A 21,203-nucleotide genomic window follows, 5' to 3' on the forward strand; every position below is an offset into this window, starting at 1 on the left:
TTCTTTTTTTACCGGAATGATCAAACTAAAATTGCCCAAATAGTGTATATAAGGAATGTTTTTTGAAAAAATCCCCATGACCACTAACTAAAAGTTTCCCCCAAAAAACGTTTTAATGGTGTTATATGAGGATACTTAGGTCTGATAGCAATGAGCAAAAAAGGAATAATCCTCAATGGAATAGATATGCATACTAGCCCAGGGACATCCATATGATGATCAGCAGTGGGTTTCACATTTTACCACTGGTTCGCCCTGCGCACATCCGTTCACTTCAAGGGCCCACCTGCAATTTCCACTACTGGTTCTGGCAAACCGGTCTGAATTGGCTGAATAACACCTCTGAACATGATCCAATAGCTCACCTTCTATAACATGCTTCACCCTAAACCTGGTTTTCTGATACTAAGATAAAAGGTGAATGTTGACCTTCAGTTTGGTGTAGTGGCTAAGGTTCAAGGTAAACACCAAGAGACGGTAGTCCTACCTTAGGCATGAAGCCAACAGAGTGACTTTGAGCCATTCTCTCTCTCTCAGCCAGAAAAGCAACGATGACCAACTGCTTCTGCAAGGAAAACTGAAGGGACTTGTCCAGGCAGTCCCCAGAATTCAACACTGACTTGAAGGCACAAAACCAACTAACTATTGAACCACAAACCCTCAGTTTAGCATAGTCTAAAAGGCTGTTTTACTCTCAGCCACATAGAAGCAGTGGGGTATGTAGTCATCAATGATAGTGATAACATCTAGCAATAATCATCCAGGAAGATGAGTACAGGTGGCAGCATAAGTTAGCCAGGATTGAGGTTGGTTTAGACAGCAATGAAATGTATTTAGCAATGAGAAATATGTCATGATAATCCCCAGCAGTTAATGTATTTGAAGCTGAAGTCCAATGACCCTCCTGTGCAAGTGGTAGGTGTCATGGCAACAGCCAGTCTCAGCCTGTCAAGGTCTGCTGGAACTGATATTGCTTATGCAGCATTCTTTCTTTCTGATTATTTTTAAACCATGTTTTATTTTCAAGGAAGAGTTGCTGAGCCATATACACCTTCATAAATTCTCATTACATTGCATTTGTTCTTCTGTTACAAGGCATGATTCTCTGCTATCAGGAAGAAAGAGAAAATGGTATGCTTCTCTGCCATTTATCCCTGGTTTTGCTATAAAATATTAAAGGCACCTCGCAACCAGAAATCAATCCACAAACCAGGAAATCAAGAAAGACCCCCCCCCCCTCAAATTGTGAAGATTGCTATCGCTTGGGTTTTTTTCACCTGGAAGCCTATGTAGAAAAGCAGCAGAGAACAATAGACAAGAAATTATGAAATGTAACCAAACCACCTTCCCAAAAGGTCAGGAGATTTTGAGCAATTTTTTTCTCGTACAGTGCACATAAGTCATCACTCATGGAAGCCACTGCCTGCCCTTTTGTTCATCCCATTTCATGCTATTAGGCATATTGCAGTCCCCACCTCCTCCTCAATAATGATTGTGCTCTCTCTGCCTCCTCCCCCATCTTCATGATATGAACCATCATCTCAGAATTGACTATGGACCTCCCATCTGTCAAAGCAGTCAGGTTACAAGTAACACTAGATAAACGGCTGATAATCCATCTGTCTCTGTGAATTTGAACGTGCACCGTCCTTCTTCATGGAGCCAACAATGGCTGGAGAAAGACAGTTTGGTCCTGGAAATGCATTTTCTTTCTGTCCTATCACAGACTCTCACAACCTATGAACAACAACCTCTTCCACATCCTATTTTGGAGGCATTCAGCGCATTCCCAAGCCATGCCACTGAAATTACCAATTTTCGGCTGTGTGATTTGCTTACATTGCAAAATTCGTGCATTAAGATTTAACACATATATTTTGTGTTCTTCAACCCCAAATGAACAGCCAGGACTTTTTCAGAACAGTGACATCTCTGTTTCACTGACAATATTCCCGGGGGGACTTGTAGAGGTCAAATGCATGTTTAAAAAATTAAAAATGTGCTTCAGGACATAAAGCTTGCACACCACTGCTGTCAAGCCACAAAGGACTTATCTAGTAATGAATACTATTCCAATAAATCACTAAGTCCGTTGAAATAAAGGCAGTTGCATATGCTGATCCTGTTTCTTTCTTAACTTCTTGATGTATCCAGTCTGTTTCCTTTTCCACTTTGTCCTCCTCCATTTACATCATTGCAGCTATCACAAGTAAGGAAGAAACTTTGAAATACTGTTAATTATCAACAGAGAAAGCATTTTCCGGGCAGAAAGTTTCTTCTACATTTTTAGTAGTTCTTAATCAATTTGATGGGATTAAAATGTTATCACAATACAAGGGAACTTTGATGAAACACTCATGGGTGAAACATGGTGTTCTTGTATGTAACTAGTAAAGAATGACCAAGATGAGGGTCATCTTTCATTATATAATTATCTCCCTGAAAATCATGTCCTGATTTTTACTCAACAGTCATCCCTCCATCAATCTATATAACCTCTAAGGACTTTCTCATTCTAGTTTACTCTAAGGCAGCAACTTATGACAGAAGTCCTCTTAGTGAGAATTTTCAGATTAAGAAATCTGCACAGCTATCAGGGAGATGGTATAACAGAAAACAACAGCACCAATCTGCCACCTTCAATTTAAAAACTAGAGGGGGGGGGAAATGAAAAAAATTCAGAAAAACAGAAATTTCTTTCACAGGTGAGGAAAACTTGAGAAAATGCCAAGCAGATTTCAGAACAGCATTGGTTGTTTTCACACTACACACTAAGCCATCAACTAGACATAGAAAAAGTGGACTACTCCAGATGTTGCTGAAATACAACTCCTATAGAAGGGAAAACTTTAGAAAAGTTGAGGACTTTAAAAACACTTTAGAACTTTAGAAAACATGTTCAATAGTAAAGAATGCTATATCATAATACAGCAATAATTGGAGATCTGCACATTGCTTATTTCTCTAGTACATTGTAGCTTATAAATTCTACAGGCTGGGCTCATATAATACACTTATCCAAAATGAATACATTCTATTGATTCTTAGTCTGTTGTTTGAACTGTAGGGGGTTAATTGGCCCTCTTCACATAACACATTAATCATTGCGGAATTAACCCATTTTAAAGATTTGCTCAATAGAGTGAACTATATTACATCCAAATAGCCTGATTTCAAACTTTAGATTACACCACAAAAAATTAAACCTACAAAAGTATGCCAATTAAAAATAAGTAGAAGTGAAATGTTTATTTTAATTAAGTTTAATCAAACTACCTATATCCCTACCCCTTTATTTTAGCTATTTTCAGTTTGGTTGAGAGAGGCTGATTTGCAGTTAGAACAACAACCTCTTCCCAAGTTTAGATTTTTATGGATTTAGGGTGATCTGAATGACCTTCCCGCCCAATGACCTTTTCTGCAAAGCAATCCAAAATTTAATAGAAAACTGTTTCCTCTTTATTCCAAACAAAATGATTTGGTGAGATCTTACAAGAAAGTCCTATTCTTCAGAATTTTTGGTTCCCAGCATCTTCAATTTAGATCCAGTGGCTGCAGATTTGGGTTGGGAGGGGAGGAGGCAGGAATCAATTAGTGAAAACATAAACATAACTATGACACATTTTAATTTTTATCATAAGGTTTGGGGTGTTGAAGGATTATTCATTATTAAATTGTGTTAAACTTAATAATTAGAACCTTCTGGCAGTGGGAGTGATTACCCAAAGAGAGGTTTGGCTCTTTTTCATCAGATGTATTGAAGCAAATGAAGCAGATGTACTGAGCTTGTCGATAAGAAAGGTCGGCAGTTAGGCGGTTCGAATCCCTAGCACCGTGTAATGGAGTGAGCTCCTGTTACTTGACCCAGCATCTGCCAACCTAGCAGTTCGAAAGCATGTAAAAATGCAAGTAGAAAAATAGGACCCACCCTTGATGGGAAGGTAATAGTATGCTTTCGGCATTTAGTCATGCTAGCACATATATACGAGGGGAACCTTTACCTTATTGAAGATCTTTATATTAATATAAACTAGACTGGATTTGGGGACTTCCCAACTGGAAATCCCAAACTAGAATATTTATTTCCAATTTTGTGATGCTCTTTTAAAGTATAAAATGTAAGCTCTCCTTTAAGGTGAACTTGACTTCTTTTTGGATGCATCCATGAAATTTACAGCAACAGAAATTCCCTTCTTCTGGAATATTCTTCAACTTCTCTACATTGTTTACAGTCCTGATATTCCCTGGGGATTTTAATACCACCTGATGCTTCCACCCTAAGGGAGAAATTTCATGTATTTCCTGCTTCAGAATGGCAGTAAAGTAAATATTGGAGTTATTTTTATTAATGGCAATATAAGAAGCCCTAAAGATTACAAGAAAGGTCACAAAGTGAATTAGATGCAGTTTGGTGATTATGTGAATACAAGAGTAATTTCCTTTCATGGCACAGGAGCTATGGTGGTGCAGTGGTTAGAATGCAGCATTGCACGCTAACTCACTCCCACAGTCTGGAGTTCGATTCTGACTGGCTCAAGATTGACTCAGGCTTCCATCTTTCCAAGGTAGGTAAAATGAGGATTCAGATTGTTGGGGGCGATATGTTGACTTTGTAAACTGCTTAGTAAAGCACTATGAAGAGGTATATGAATCAAAATGCTATTAATTGCTACTTTGGGGAATGTCCACAAAGAAGTTAGGATGGGTCCATACTACTTATCTCTTTTTATTTTAAGGAATGATCTATCTGAATCGGCTTCTCAGGAATTTCCAGAGAACTTTCATCAGGTATGAAAGATCTATTCACGATTAGCTCCACTAGCTAATTAGCCTCAGATGATTTATTTATTTATTAAGACACTTGTATACATGGAATATTAAGCTATAATGTTAACCAAATGATTAGAACAAGTTTTCCTTTGGATAAGCCATTCTATGGCTTAAAACTCAATGAACTTAACCACTGATTGAGGCTAAGATGTCATGAACATAAGAGCCTTCAGCTGTAATTGAACAGAATTGGAATTTGTATTATAAAACATAAAAGGGAGTGTACAAAAACTGAAACAAAAGCTAAACATGGATGAGCGAAAGAAACAAAAATCACATCGCTTACTAATCCTGCAAAACATTTGGAAAACAAATAAGAACATTTTATTTTTATGTATAAGGCCCGTGTACCACTCTAATCACACTCATTCTGAATGCCCTTGTTTCCCTTCTGCTCCATTGTGTTCAATTCTCAGAGACTGCCTGGAAAAGTCCAGGCAGTTTTCTTAACAAGATTTTTCAGGAGTGATTTGCTATTACCTGCTTCCTAGGGTTGAGAGAGATGACTGGTCCAAAGTCACCCAGCTGATTTTGTGGTTAAGCCAGGACTAGAATGCACAGTCTCCCAGTTTCTAGCCTAATGCCTTAACTCAGGGGTGTCAAATTCAAGGGCCAGGGGCCAAATCCGGCCCATGGGGTACTTAGAACTGGCCCATGAGGCCATCCTGGAAACAGCAAAGGACTGGCCCACGATGCCACAGAGGGTTGCAGGAGGCCATCACAGCCAAAAACAGAACTCGGGAGCCTGTTTTCTCTGGCAGAGCACTTGGGCCACCACAGGTGCCTCCGACATAAGGGACGTTGAGCTGGCCATTCCCATCCTGGCTACGTCTACCAAACACAACCTTGATGTGGCCCTCAATGAAATCTAATTTGACACCTCTGGTTTAGCTAATATATCACATTGGATCTTTTTATTTGCAGTAGTACATTTAAAATACCCATTCTTCTACCTGTATATCTGCACCTTAATATTTTGGTATAGAAACACCAGATGAAATAAGCCAAGTAGGGAAGCACATTGATGAATATAGATCTTGCATAAACAGACAAAGACATTTATCTACTTTTCAGTTTACCAGGAGACTGACTAGCACAGTGGTTCTCAACCTTCCCAATGCCACGACTCTTTAATACAGTTCCTCATAAAAGTGATGTCTCAGTTCCTAAGACCATCGAAAATATGTGTTTTCTGATGGTCTTAGGCGACTCCTGTGAAAGGGTCGTCTGACCCCCAAAGGAGTCCCAACCCACAGGTTGAGAACCACTGGACTAGCACAAGGTCACCTTTGTGCATAAGGTGGGACTACAGTGCAGTCTCACAGTTTCCAACCCAATGCCTTAACTACTACACTGCCTCTAAGTGGCATATGGTTCCCCAAATCTATAATTTGAGTTAAAAAGCAAAATATTGATTAGCCTTATTCATTTGAAATTCAAGTCTTATATAGAAAAGTTAAACATAACTCTCTTTTCCTCTATTCTACTAATAGACCCTGAAATTCAAAGCATTATTTGTTAACATAAAAAGGAATTTTGAAGCAACCTGCTATCTTATTCCATTTTAATGCACAGTATTGATGTCACTGATTGATTAAGATTATTTCTAGCACCCAGTGTGACTCAGACCATCTTTAATTTAACAACCTCCATAGACCATAACATTTCTACCCACAGATCAGGTTTTTAACAGTTTAAACTGTATCATCATATCAACAAGATATATTTCTTGAAAAATATAGCTGTACGGCATGTAGAAGTTGACAGGAGATGCCAGGAAACTGGTGCATCAGTGACTACCCTATGCATTTTTTTCTGATATGATACAGTACTTTACATTATTATTAATCATTATTAATGATTACATACATAGGGTATATTTCATACCCATAAATATAAGTGTTGTTCAAAACCAGGTTTCAATAGAAGAGAATATTTGTAGCCCAGGATTGAATTATGAAGTCAGAGACCATTAAGGATTCCACTCAACCAGGTTTGTTAGTCTGCTTCAAAGGCTAACTATATTAGCACTCAAAAAATCCATTCGTGAATACACTTTATATTCCCTTATCATAGGTAATGTCTTTCTCCAACCTACGTGACTTTTTAAAAGGCAGTCAACATGTGAATCTAATACAGGTACTCCTTGACTTACAACTTAAATCGAGACCAAAATTTATGTTGCTAAGCAAGACAGTTGTTAAGTGATCTTTGCCCTATTTTACAAACTTTCTTGCCACAGTTGTTAAGTGAATCATTGTAGTTGGTAACTAAGTAACACAGTTGTTAAATTTGGCCTCCCATTGATTTGCTTGTCAGAAGGTCGCCAAAGGTGATCACATGACCCCAGGTGCCAGTTGTCAAGCATCTGAATTTTGATCTCGTGACCATGGGGATTCTGCAACAGTCATAAGTGTGAAAAACGGTCATAAATCATTTTTTCAGTGCCTTTGTAACTTCAAACAGTCACTACCAAATGAACTGTTGTAAATTGAGGACTAGCTATAATATAAAGTTACCTGAATAATCTTGGATTTAAGAATGACTCCTCCTCTAAGAAATATGCTCCTTGGTAGATGTTTAGAATTAATTCTTACAGGATTATTTCAACTACATTGCAACTACAATTACTATGAAAAGGAAAATATATTTCAGTTCCATATATTAAACAAGTCACACTTTTTTCTGCTGAATAGCCTAAATGGAACAGAATGCCGTTCATTCCGCATAATTTTTTAAAAATGGAAGTTAATTTGCAATGTGATCAGAACATTGTCTCTTTAAAATACATTTCTCAATTTACCAATAAAATTGGCAAAAGAGTTTGTGAGATGGGAAAGGAATATTTTGAGCCATCAGGTGTTAAAGAATCTTTCTTCCCACCAGTTCTCTGCAAGAATGCAAACTCATAGCTGCTTTCAGCTTTAAAAATAAAATTCTCTTCAGAAGAAGAGAATATATATTGCAGCATTTATGTGTAGTTAAGCCTTCATTTGATTATTAAAATGCTTTCTTAGAATTCTGATCATATTTTCAGAATCTGATCTTAAACACCAGAGATAATACTTTTCTGTAAGAGTGCCAAGCAGAGTCAAAAAAAGCGTATTTGTCAAATAAGTTATTACATTTCCAGCTATGCAGAAGTTAACCGCCCCCCTCCCAGGGGCTGGATTTAACAGTTGTTTCTCACCCATCTCCCAAAAATGTAGATTTCCAATCTCAGATTCTTTTCTCTCATCTGATCTTCTGAAATCTAATTCCTAATTACACTTTAACTACTTCCAAAATGCATGACCTACTCTTTATATAGCAAACTACTTAAAACAAGAGGCAATAATCATAATCCTTTTACATTTTTATAAAGATTTCAAAGAGAAATCATAATACAGTAGTATCTGTAACAGTTGATACATTATGAGATAGATGTTTCATGTATTTGAATACTAGTCTTACTTAAAACTGAAAAATTGCAAAGGGCAAAATATTTATAGGTAGTTTTTGCTTATCAACTCTGTTTAGTGACCATTCAAAATTACAATGGTGCAAAAGAAAAAAATAGCTTTATGACCAACCCTTGCATTTATGACTACTGCATTGTACCCATGGTGATGTGATTGCTATTTGTGTGCTTTGCAACTTGCTTGCAGCAAGCGGAGTTAAGTAGAGAAGGTAGAAGTAAAATCACAAGTTGCAGTCTTGTGATGTTTTCCTTAACAATTGCCATGACTTGCTTAATGACCAAATGGGAGTGAGGTCATAAGCCTCTTGCAGTCATGTGATTTCTGCTTAGTGACTGCTGTAGTTGATGATGGAGTTGCTGGTCCTCAGTTGTGATCACTAGGTGAGGACTGTCTGTATATGCATTCAGGCACTATGCAGAGAATCCCAAACTGTGAATTCTGTTTCTGAAAACACTGATCTCTCTTCTTTCACTCTGTGGAACCTATTCTGTAGGTAGACTAGCCTCCTCGTGATGCATCCCAGGCAACATGACTTTGTCACAAACTAAATAATTTACACATTCTGGCTGCTGGACCTCACAAGGATCTTCCAGCAAGAAAAAGCATGAATATGTCATACAAAATGAATAACCTATTCTGGTTAAATCAAGTATTTTAAGCTCAGTTCAGGAAGCTCCAGTGTCATTCTCCTAACCTGATCAAGACTAATCTATCAGCTACATTGATGGTTATAATAGACTACCATTATACTGGACTTCAGAATATACTGTGTAATCAATACTCGGCAGGTCTATGGTCTCTTGCTTTGCATTCAAAGCCCCAATTCAAAGCTGAAGGAACAACAGTATGGGACAATGGAAAATGAGCATTAGAAATTCTCCCCCACTAATCAGTCCACAGATGTCAATGTCCAAGAAGAATCATGCATTGGTTACTGCTTTAAGACAGGTAGCTGCATCCTACATGCAGCACTCCAAAGCAGATCCACTTTCTTTCACATCCATGTGTCATGGGTTCTGAGCCCTTGTCCCACTAAAGAGAATGATCCCATCTTTTTACTTACTCATGCCTCTCAGGTTGAGCTCAGGCCCTTTGGGAGAGCTGGTCTGCTGCACATCACATGACTCTTCCTTCTGAGGAAGGCTGCTCTTCTCTTTCTCACCCTGCCACCTGGTAGGCAGAAAAAGCACAACCAATCAATTTCTCTTCGTATTCATAATGTATCAGGGCTGTGCACATATTTAATTTGTAAACAGTCTGGAGTCAATTCACTGAATCATCAAATCAAATTCTTAAACTGAAGTAATGATTTATTTCAAATCAAAAGAGACACCTCTTAAACAATTCAATTCAGACCAATTCAGGCCCTTTTTATATATGCGCACATGGGTTCAAATCAAATTATTATGATTCTGATTATTTGATTTGGACATCCAAATTGAATTTTCCAAATCAAATTGTTAATTTCAGTCAGATCAACTTGCCAACCTAAATCAACAATTCAAAAGGGAGTGGACCCAATTTGCATAGGCCTCCAACGATCTTAACATAATGCACAGAAAGGTTATAATTATTAAGCCATAATTCTGTCTCTTTCCTGACACCTTAATAAAGCAAAGACCAGGTTCTTCTAGGAGGAACCAATTTCTTTGACCTAAGGTGCCAAGTTACACGAACCAAACTCACATATCACATGTAATGAGTACAATAAATATTTTAGCTGAATGAACTAGCACTGGCATATGACAGCTGTTGGCATATGTCAGAGCAATTCTGAAATTGTTATGATACATATACATCTTCTCCATGAACATATAATCCGGATGCCACAGCAAGCTATCTACAGTGGTCAGGCAATAATGCTATCCGAGAACCTGGGGAAGCAATAAAACAATTTTGCTACAAGCATTTGTCTATGCAGATCTATTCAAATGAAATTCTTAACAAGTCTCACTGTGTTAATGAATTTGGCCCTAAGTGATAGCTTGTTTTTAGTGCTAGAGTCTAAAAATTGAGTTTGCTTCTCCCACCTTGGCTCATAAATTATTTGTAGCATGCAAATGCTAAACTTTCTCAAGAAAACTAGGGCTAAAAGGATGATATATTTCCTACAATACATCTTATTTAGTAATATTAGGATAATGGAAAGCAGAGCTAGAATTTTTTTTTCTATTCACCTTTACTTTATTCAAATAATAAAGGCAGGATAGAAATCTAATAAATAAGTAAGAAGAAAGATATATTTAGGAATACATACTCTGTGACACTTACCGATAATGAAAAGGGGCAACCGTGGCCATAATGGGATGGTTATGCTGTGGCACAGAAGAGAAACTGATGGGTGCTGTATGCAACACAGGTCCCTTATTAAGGTTGCTTGTATCCAGTGAGATTGTCTGAGGATTATCTTCTTGCTTGGATGTTCCACTTTCCTTCCAGTTGACTTCTGAGGGTGATTGACCTTTTTCTGGACAGCTCTGAGGCCTCTTTGTGGTAGATCCCTCTGAAGTCTTTGACATTTGAGTCTCATTATACAGGTTGAGATAGGAAGGGCTCTTCCCTGGCAGATGAGTGGTCTTTGCCGGGTCAGCAATTGTGCTGGGCTTTCCAAGGACCTTCACAGCAATGAGGCTGCTATTACTTTCACCTTGTTTAGAGGTGTTCTTTACTTTCTCAGGTGTCTGAATAACAGCTTTCTTCACTATCTTGGTGGGTCTGGAATTGGCCTTTGGTAAGCCCCAGGGACTGCTGTAGCCAGACACCAACCCTGAACTAAGGCTAGAGTCCATCTCCTCTGTCTCATCATGGCTCCCAGATATGTCTGCTTTCTCTGGTCTAGGAGTTGCAGCTGCTGCAGCCTTAACCACAAGCTTCTGCTTTGATCCTTTAGGAGCTCCACAGGTTGAGCTTCCCTGTGCCTTCCCTATCCTGGGAGATGATATCCTTGGTGAGGAATATGCTCCCGCACAGTTCTGTTTAGGGGGCAGTTTAGGAGATGCTGCCAGAGTATGTATCTTGCTATGAGATGCAGATCTAGGAATAGGTATAGAGGAGGCATAATGGCTGCGTCCAGCTGCATTCACATTGGCTGCTCCATTCATCATCAGCAAAACTTGGATGGAGGAAGATCAATCTGAGAAAACACAAATCAAAGTATATTAAGTCTGGAGCTTCAAAGCCAAACCTGTTCAGCACAAGGATTGTGTACATCTGCAAGTAAAAATCTCTCCAACCTTTTAAAATTTAGTTTTACCTTTACTTTTTCATATTACTTACCAATAAGAGAAGAGATTGTTAGCTGTGTAACCCTGAAATTGCTGTTTTCTGCCTACATAATATTGACATCAAGCTCACTATCTTAGACAATAAAAATAATTTTTGAAGTATGCTAAATTTAGTTCTTGGTGCTTTTATTTATCATTTAAACAACATTAAGGGGAAAGTATGATTTACAACTATAAAAAGAGTTTAAACATAGCTTTTTTAAAAATTAAGCTTTTCAGTAAAAGATGAATTGCTAATAAATATTTGCTTTTGAAGTATTTCACAAAACAAAGGTCATTTAAATCAAATCAAATATGGCTTCTTGATTTCTCTCAAACTGTCAGTTCCACTATTCTTCAATTTTATAAACATATCAACCTTTTCCTGACATTTATATAATTAATCAAATTAATACAATAGGTTTATTCCTATTCAGTTTACTGAAAAACAAATCAAACCTAGTCACTATGTAATTTAGCATGATAGAAGGAAGATATAAGAAACTAATACTTCTCTATGCAACTATTGGTAAACTGATTCAGTGGTTTATAAACTGAATCAGTTTATAAACCACTGAATCAGTTTTACCAATAGTTGCATAGAGAAGTCTTAGTTTCTTATATCTTCCTTCTATCATTATGTAAAGAAATAATATTCCATTTAGGTAACAACATACTAAATCTGGTTTATTTATTATCATACTAAATTAACATGGGAAATCAATATTTGAAAATAGACTATTACTATTATAGATCATTTACAATTAGTTTCATAGTCTAACATATGTTGCAACTTAATAATTCAAGTCCTAACCAAGGACCTATGAATTATTAAGGAATCTGTTCACAACAATGTGAGATCACAACTGCCAAGTTTTTAGCTGGTGTTGACCTTCATTCACACCACGTTCTTCCCAAAAACCTAGAATGTTGTCATATATTGGTATAATGTATGTGCAGATCCAAGCAGTGTGGCCTGTGCAATGGCAGATAGAAAATGTGTCAATGTGCAGATTTTATAGGTGCCGTACAGGATTATTTTGGTATGGCACCCACTGTGCTGATAACCACTGGGACAACTGTGGTGAATTTATGCCCTCATCTATCAGCTTCAGTTTTCAGATCTTGATACTTGTGACCTTCTCCTATTCTCCTATTCTATTTCCTTTTGTTCCCACACCATTTATCCACTTTTTCTTCTTTTCAATCTGTTACAGAATCGGAATAGGTTGAGTAATTATTATAATCAATATGCAGGACTAATTCATACTTTGTAGTCATGCACTGTGACAGATCTCATCCAGGCAGAAGATATTGTACATAAGTACAGGTATCTTAAAAATTAAGAGTTGGCAAAGGAAATGGATACTGTATACTTTTATGATAGGACACAAAAGATTCTGCTACAAAGTTTGAAGGATGCCTATTCTCCATTAATTATGCAATGGCCTGAAATTTGTTTTTATCTCTTTCTATATTCGAAAATATTTCAACCAACAATTTACCAGTGGAAGTCCTGACTGGAGAACCATTTATAAATTTGGACAACACACAATCGCTTATGTTTAATTTCCCATTTTTCTTTTTGTTCTACAAACTGATTCCGCTATTTAAAATTTAATTATATAATACAATATTACTACACATTTTATTATTTTATTATAGTTGTAAGTTTTTACAGCTTCGTTTTTCTTTCATTGCCTAAAAGAAAGAACTAGAGTGGCTCGGCTGCTGCTGCTCAGCGTAAATGGGTGGCCAGCAGAGATTAAGAGACTCAAATCTGCACATAACTTGATTTGTTTCCCAGCTGTTTTTGAATTAGCAAAGGATCATAAAAGTCTAATCATTCTTTAAAAGAAAAATAACTGCAAATATACTGCTTTCCAACTTGCAACAGAGAAAGAAAATAAGTTGTCCCCAAACAACAGAAGTATAAAATAAAGAATTTAGTCTTAAGATACAAAAGAATTTGGCAAACATATCTCAGAATGTGAGACTTTTACATTCTACATACAGGAAGGAACTACTTTCAAACTAAAGGAAGGAAATAGTGTTATTTATAACATGTTTTGGGAACACTTATGGGAGGGGGGAAATAAACTGTGTTTCTGAATGGCATCATTACTAATGAGATGTTCTGAATGTTATGAAAAACAAATATATTACAACTATTTGTTTTATATACCACTTTTTCTCTATGGGCTTAAAACAAAATACACAATGATTTCTTTTCCCATTTTCTCTTTGATAAAAACCATATGAGGATGGTTGGGCTGAGAGAGAAAGAGAGAGAGTGCCCCAAATCACCCAGAGCCTCCCAAAGTGAAATTGAATATCCTTGACCTTACACGATCTGTTCAAGCTTCCATTGGACACATTTTATAATGTAATGTAATATAATTATAATATAGTGTTATAGCAGCATATGCACAAAACATCTAGAACTCTTAGTAAACTATCACTTGAATATGAACAACAATATAGAACTGCAACAAAGAAGACTATGCAATCTTGGTCTGCATTAACAGAATAATGGAATTTAGAGTATATGATTTGAAAGGAAACCAGATGCTTTAGAGCATGAAGCACTCTATTCCAATGACAGTAGGTATATCAGCATGTATATGTTATTTATTATTTTATAATTAACATTCCTATGCCATTTTATTCCAACCAATTTACAGTTGGAGCACAGTGCCCAATTTTGAAAATCATATTTTTAGAAGGGACAAAGAGCAGGTTCAAGAAAGAGCTACCAGAGTAATATGTTTTCAGTAAACCTAAATCCAATATGGAACAATTAAAAGAGTGGTTACACCTAATTTGCAAAAGAGAAATGTGAGAAAAGATATAACAGTACAGGGCAGCGTAATCTCATTCTCCATTAAAACTGCAATCAGGGCAAGGAGCAAGAGGTCAACATTAAAAGATAATTCGGGATGAATATTAGATAGAATTTCAGAGAGTAAAGCAGGCGAACAGCAGAATAATCTGCCTATGACAATAGAAGAATCCACAAACTAGAATTTTTTTCAAATGGATGGTGGATTAGATTTTATGTTAAGCACAACAAAAAGTATTAATTCTCCTGAAATCCAAACTCATATTCAAAAAATAATTGTCAGCAGAAGCATCATATTTTCAGTGCAGCCATATATCTTGCTTTACTTGAATCGGAGAATTTAAACTGCCACTAGACACTAGTTTTTATTTTGTTGTGTTGTATTGTTTTATGTTGTGTTGTGTCAACATGACTGTCCTCTGAAATATCTGTCCTGCCACTCATTCTAATAAAAACTTTCCATATTTCAACCCAGCATGAATGTAAAATAGAGGAAATGACTTGGGAAACAATAGACACACCTCATCCTTAACTCTATACACACCTCATAGGTTGCAATTCTGTACGTGCAGGAATTCAAAATTCAAGTTGTATTTCTCACCAGATGTTTGCTGACTAAAACATCCTTCTTTCATACACAAGATCCTGTATTGCCTGCCAAACTGTTACTTCAGAGCTGGAAGGCAGGCTCACCAAAACTATGCTTATTTATGTCACTAAGCATTTAAACATTTCTGGTAATTAAACCTTCCCCACCCTATTAAACTTCTCAGAGTGTAAGGAATTTATCAATGGCTCCCTAAGAACCAAACTATACTGAGAAAATAAAAGAAAAAGAAAAGAAGCATTTTCTATATTGATTTTAAATTTCCCCTTATCACTGTTTCAGACTATTCCTCCAGCTGCTATCTTGGCTCTCAGCTGGCTCCATCTGGAAGGGCAGGAAAGAGAGTTAATTCCTCAGAGGAAGTTTGCTCTGGATTTTATTTTAATGTTTTTTTCCCATGATACTTCAAGGACACTATTCTCAGTAGCTCATTTCCGTGGGAAGCTGCCACCACCTTGGAAGTACAATTCTGGACAAGATACATATTACAGAAATTTGATTTTCCAAATGTCAACTGGCCACATTATGTCCCAGTCACTTATTTCTGTAACTATTCCCATGGCATAATCACATGAAAGCTGAAGACTTTAGGTGATAATATTCTACACTAGCTGATAACTCGGTGTTGCCTGGGTATTTCTAATGTTGGATTTTCCCTCTTAACAGAGGGAGCCCCCTTGTGGAGTACTGTGAAGCCTTTACCATGGCAACTCCACTGTGCTGTACAGTAGAAGCCATTTTACGGCAGTATGGTAGAAGCTATTTTAAGGCACAAGAGGCTTACCAGAACACTTACACTGAGGGATGTTAGGGGTGTCTTACCCCCACAGAATTTGTTTCCAGAAAGTAGATCATCTGTAACCAAATTTGGTTGAAATTGCTCGAGGTGTCTCAGATTTATGCTGGAACATACACACACACAGCCATTTTTATCTATACTAGCCAATAGCCCAGCATTGTCTGGGTATTTATTTATAGGGGAAAAATGTCCAGGCCAAACGTAATTTCTAATGTTGTATTTCTCCCCTTACCAAAGAGAGCCGCATTGAGGAGTACTGTGAACCAGGGCAACTCCACTGAGCTGTACAGTAGAAGCCATTTTATGGCACAAACACCCCGAGGGGTGTTAGGGGTGTCTTACCCCTACAGTATTTTTCTCCAGAGAGTAAGTCATCTGTGTACCAAGTTTGGTTGAAATTGGTCAAGCACTCCACAATTATGCTGGAATATACATACATACATACATACATACATACATACATACATACATGCACACATGCACACACGCACACATGCACACACACATACACACACACATATATCACCATCATCATCATAAAGAAAAGATAAAAGATATAGAAGATTAAGACACATGATTTATGTCTGACCTTATTCCCAACTACAGATCCAATTCATATGAACCATCTGGATTCAGTGAAATCTCTCACAGATATTGATGATAGAAGTACCTTTTATATCACTTACTTAATTAACAAAGAGGATTTATACTTTTCAGAACTAAATATCACAATTTTCTCTACATTCATTGGTCTTGGATATAGAGAACAATGTATTATTATAGAGATTATATAATCTCTATAATAATACATTAGTACAATAGTATTATTGTACTACTATATTATACTGTATTATATTATATTATTTATTATAAATAATACATTATATTATATTACATTATAGAGAATATATTATATTACAGAGAATAACATATTTCCCTTATAGTTAGCCTAAGATACCTTGCCATCTACACCAAGAACAAGTTGCATCGTCCCTAATATTAAAGAAAAAGAGATGGACAGTTTAAAACTTATTTTAATACCAATAACAAGACAGTATTGTCCTCCGAACCCAAATATTAGTTTTGGAAATGTAAACCAAGTCAACCAAACATATTTCTGTCTTCTAACAGAGAGAAATGGTTGAAGGTGTCTTTCCTATTCTCTCAAAATGGTAGGTAGGGACAGTAGGCACTCAGGAAGAGCATAGAAAAAAAGATTGTAGCACGTTTCTACCCTCAGTAGAAAAAAGATTGTACCTACTGTAGTTCATAGGATAAATGCGGCACAAGGAAGAAGCCAGCACAGAAAAGATATACCGGATTTTTCAGAGTATAAAACGCACCAAGGTTTTGAAGAGGCAAATTTAAAAAAAAGGTTTTGCACTCTGCAAACCTCCCCCAAATGACCTGTTTTTCGTGAAAATGTGCCCATTTATTTTTTAAAAAAAGGCATAAATAGCCTTTAGGGGGCTTGCAGAATACTCCTGGTGGGGTGCCCCTCCCCAAATGAGCAAAAAATGGCCAATTTTTCATGAAAATGGGTCCGCTTTTTGTCAAGAAAAAATTGCATGAATAGCCTTTAGGAAGCTTATAGAGTACTCCTGGGGGCTGGGGGGCAAAATTGAGCAAAAAACAGCGCATTTTTCACTCATTTCTGCATTCCCCAGCCCTCAGGAGCTCTCTGAAAGCCTTCTTCAGGCTGTGCACAGCCATTTTGGTGAAGGGGGCAGGGTTTCGGGAGGCAAAAATGCTGTATTCAATGTATAAGATGCACCCAGATTTTCAGCCTCTTTTTTGAGGGAAAAAGTTGTATCTTATACTCCAAAAAATACGGTAATCACCACAGAAAGGTAATTCTAGTTAAAGTGGATGAATGTAGCTCTGCCTACCCTAGATATAAAGTAGTCATTCTGATAGGCCTTAAAATTGTTGTGTCTAGATGGTTCAGGGTAATGTATTTATTATTTCAATTTATATGGTGACCCACCTCAAATCCATGACTCAGGTTAGCCCTGAAAATTTTACCTAGTTGGGTAATGAAATGTCTGTAGAAAAACAATCAAGTTCAGAGAACACAAAGGACTCCACAGTTCAATCCTGAACTACATATATTCTCTAATATTCTCTTAACAACAAATTCAACATAAACACTGAACCAGCTTTGCCATACATCCAGATCCCCAAGCAAGCCCAATAACAGAGCAAGCCAGATAACAGAGATAACAGAGCCACATCTTTAAATCCTTGTATAATGCCAGCAGGGCCCCAGCACTGATTTGATCCTGATGGAGCATGTTCCAAAGGATTGATGCCATTTTCAGACTCATGGAAAAGTTTCTTCAGCAGATTTTGTTTGATTTGTGCTTATTCAGTCAACATCAAGATTCCCACAGAAATAACATTAATGTGTTACTTAATACTCTATGAAACGTTGATTGTAGTAGCAAAATTACAGACTTCAACTGATTTGTTTGTTTAATCTAGCCATGTAATGAACACCATTTTATGCTCCAAACTTTATACTGAGTTTTCAATAGCATATTGGGTATCATCCCATGTGATGAGTCCATTATCTGGCATGATATATTCAAATGTTTTTCTTGTCTAACCATGTGGGTTTTCTTGATAAAATGCAGGATGTTTTTAATGTTACCTTTCTCTCACATAGTATGAAAGGATGCTTTTTCTGTGGTCACAAAAGTAATAATCCAACTCCAGCATCTTCCTATATCACTGATGCTCAAAAGAGGGTCCTGTGTGTTTTAACTGGGCACTTGAGATGACCTTCAAACATTGGGTGTACTGGCTGGAAACATATACTCTTGGTACTGCCAGTACATTCCTTGCTCATGCCACTCAGGAAGACCCCAGCCACAATAAGGCAGCGTAGTATGACTTGAGAAGAATATAAAACACATAGAAGAATCTCTTCTAAGAGTCTAAGACTGCCCTCATTTTACCCTTTCTCCTAAAGAAATGCAAAATGGCCTCACTTATCACTCTTTCCCTGAAATGGACCTCCTCTGCACCCTAATTTTTGAGACCTCTTCCTGTTTAATATTCAATTTTTCTCTTTATCTCCATATATATATATAGAATCTTTGTATGACAATGGAGCAATTGTGCCTGTAGAACATTTTTGAGAAAAATCTATAAATGAGCAGGACCTGATAAAAGAAAGTTGCCTTGTTCCAAAACATGGTTAAATATCAGACTTTATACTTCATTTACACCATTACGGTAAATCTGTGTGACATTTTCCAAAGAGATAATAGAAATTTTACATTTCTAAATTTCAGCCAAAAGCATCCACACACTTCCAGATATTCTTGTTAGCGCCCAGTCAAAAGAAATGGCAAAAATCTTCTTATATTGGATGGTGTATATTTTCTCTTACAAACATGCCTTTATAGGGATAAGTTCTCTTGAATGCTCCAAGTGAGTAACAAAGTTAATTTTAAAGAAACAAAAACAAAGCTTTTACATAGTTTTTAGTATTTTGCTATGTTCATTTAAAAACAACAACAGCTAATGAATCTATACCATGCTACAATCCACACATGTCTTGGTCTTCTTATTACAAGTAGAACATACCAATTGTTATTATGATGGTTGGCTGTGAAGGGGTTTCAAGCTCTACAGCCTTGATGCTTATTTTTTTACCCCACTCCCTACCCAGATGTCTTAATCTTGAAAGAAACAGTCTCACAACATTAAGGGAGAGCAAATCTCTAGAGCAACATTGATGCTAATAACAAATGACATTGGGTAACGTTCTGTCCAAAGCAACAGCAAGCCTAAGCTTGTTAAGTACCTTCCCCCATCGATCTACTGAAAAAGAGCCAGCAAGAGACATGAATAGGTACTTTTTATAGTGCAACTATTTATATAAAGGTGTTGTGAAAAGAGGTGATGACTAATTTATTTGCTCGTTACATTAACCCTATTGCCTCCCCTTCTATGTATCACTGAATGCTCTGTGCTGGAGTTTACAAACATTGAAAGTAATCTTGTCTATCAAAGTGACATTATTTTAAATAAGTATATAACAAACAGGTTCTGTGCAGACTAGACAAATGTTTTTTTAAAAAAATCCAACCATTTTGATCTCTTTGGAGCACAAATAGTTAAGAATTACTATGATTTGTCCACAGACAAAATGTGTGAAATGAGACTTAAATTGACAATGCGTAGGATGCAAATGTGGAGATATTTTGAATATTTTAAAGGTTGACATACAGCTGTTAAAATACTGAAAGAAAAGGCAGCAAACAAACAAGGAACTGTGGATACATATGCTGCCTGCAGTCAACATTGCATCATTTCCAAAGAATCACAAATAACAGTAATCAACACTCTATTTTCTTCTCATCTGAAAAAAGAAACAGAGGGAAGTCGGCATGCATAGGCTAAATTCTAATAAACATTCAGTTGTCAGAAAGTTCAAAAAAATGGTGAGCTTTTCATTTCCAAGAGCCCTGAGTTTTCAGTCACCTATATTGGTAGTGCTGAAAGAACAGCTCCTATGGGGTATTTTAAAGACTTCATTCCAACAGTTAAAGGGTTTTTTAAAAAAAAATTCCAAGCAATTTGCTGTATGAAATACCTGTTGATATTTTCCAACCTTATATTTTGTAGATTTGAACCTTTTTTATTCCTTGTAATGAGTTACTCAGAATCTGTTTAGCCAAAGGAAAAAAGCAAAACTGAAATATAATTTTAAAAGCTTTCTTTTATCATAATAATTTCAATAATGAATCTAAGCAGCAAAAGAGAATGGACATGAGCCACTGAATAAACTTTGTAAAAAAACCCTAGACATATGGCATATGAGTAGCTTTTAAATATATGACAGCTGCAGCATTTGCTGCCCTCCCAGGTTGTTTGTCATTACTGTGACCACAATCACAGGTTCATAAAAATTGATTTATGTATATTAAAATGAATGCAAATGCCTTCTGTACAAAGAATCTCTCCATTATTATGGCAAGGTTTCTAATAGTTTTACTAAATATCTGTATTTTCTGAAGATTTGTTTGATGATATATTTTTCAAATGATGTTACTCTTTCCCCATTTTTAATTACAGGCATTAAGGCAACTATAATATCAAAACAATGCTTGGAAGCTGTTGGGATCTGGATGGGGAACTGAGACTTTAGCTGAAACCTGGCAGGGCTGTTTAGTTTGGAGTTTAGGGCCTTCTGGATCTGGGAATTGACCATGATTGCTGCTGGATGGAGTTGCATTGCTCCAAATAGATCTGTGTGCAATCTGGGGATTCTTTTGGAGTCATTACTCCTATTGAGAGGAGGTGGCACTTGCACCCATACCTGGGTTGGGAAGTACTACTCTCAATTACCCTTGCACTGGTCACTCACCCAATAGACAACTACAATGTG

General features: G+C 36.7%; 1 protein-coding gene across 4 annotated transcripts in view; it reads right to left on the bottom strand.

Annotated features, from left to right (window-relative positions):
• The window catches only part of NAV1 (neuron navigator 1), a 264,428-nt gene that overhangs the window by 202,857 nt on the left and 40,368 nt on the right, over window positions 1–21,203 (bottom strand). For all 4 annotated transcript variants that reach the window (XM_087720219.1, XM_087720216.1, XM_087720215.1 and 1 more), the window contains exons 2-3: window positions 10,563–11,424; window positions 9,355–9,461 (exon numbers count right to left, since the gene is read on the bottom strand). In XM_087720219.1, coding sequence (XP_087576345.1) covers window positions 9,355–9,461; window positions 10,563–11,395 — 940 coding nt within the window. In that variant the 5' untranslated portion in view covers window positions 11,396–11,424. The remainder of the gene's footprint in view (window positions 1–9,354; window positions 9,462–10,562; window positions 11,425–21,203) is intronic.

Source organism: Thamnophis sirtalis, unplaced genomic scaffold, assembly GCF_051295495.1.
Source record: "Thamnophis sirtalis isolate CommonGarterSnake01/CBP01778 unplaced genomic scaffold, rThaSir2_p1.2 scaffold_7, whole genome shotgun sequence".
NCBI lineage: Eukaryota > Metazoa > Chordata > Lepidosauria > Squamata > Natricidae > Thamnophis > Thamnophis sirtalis.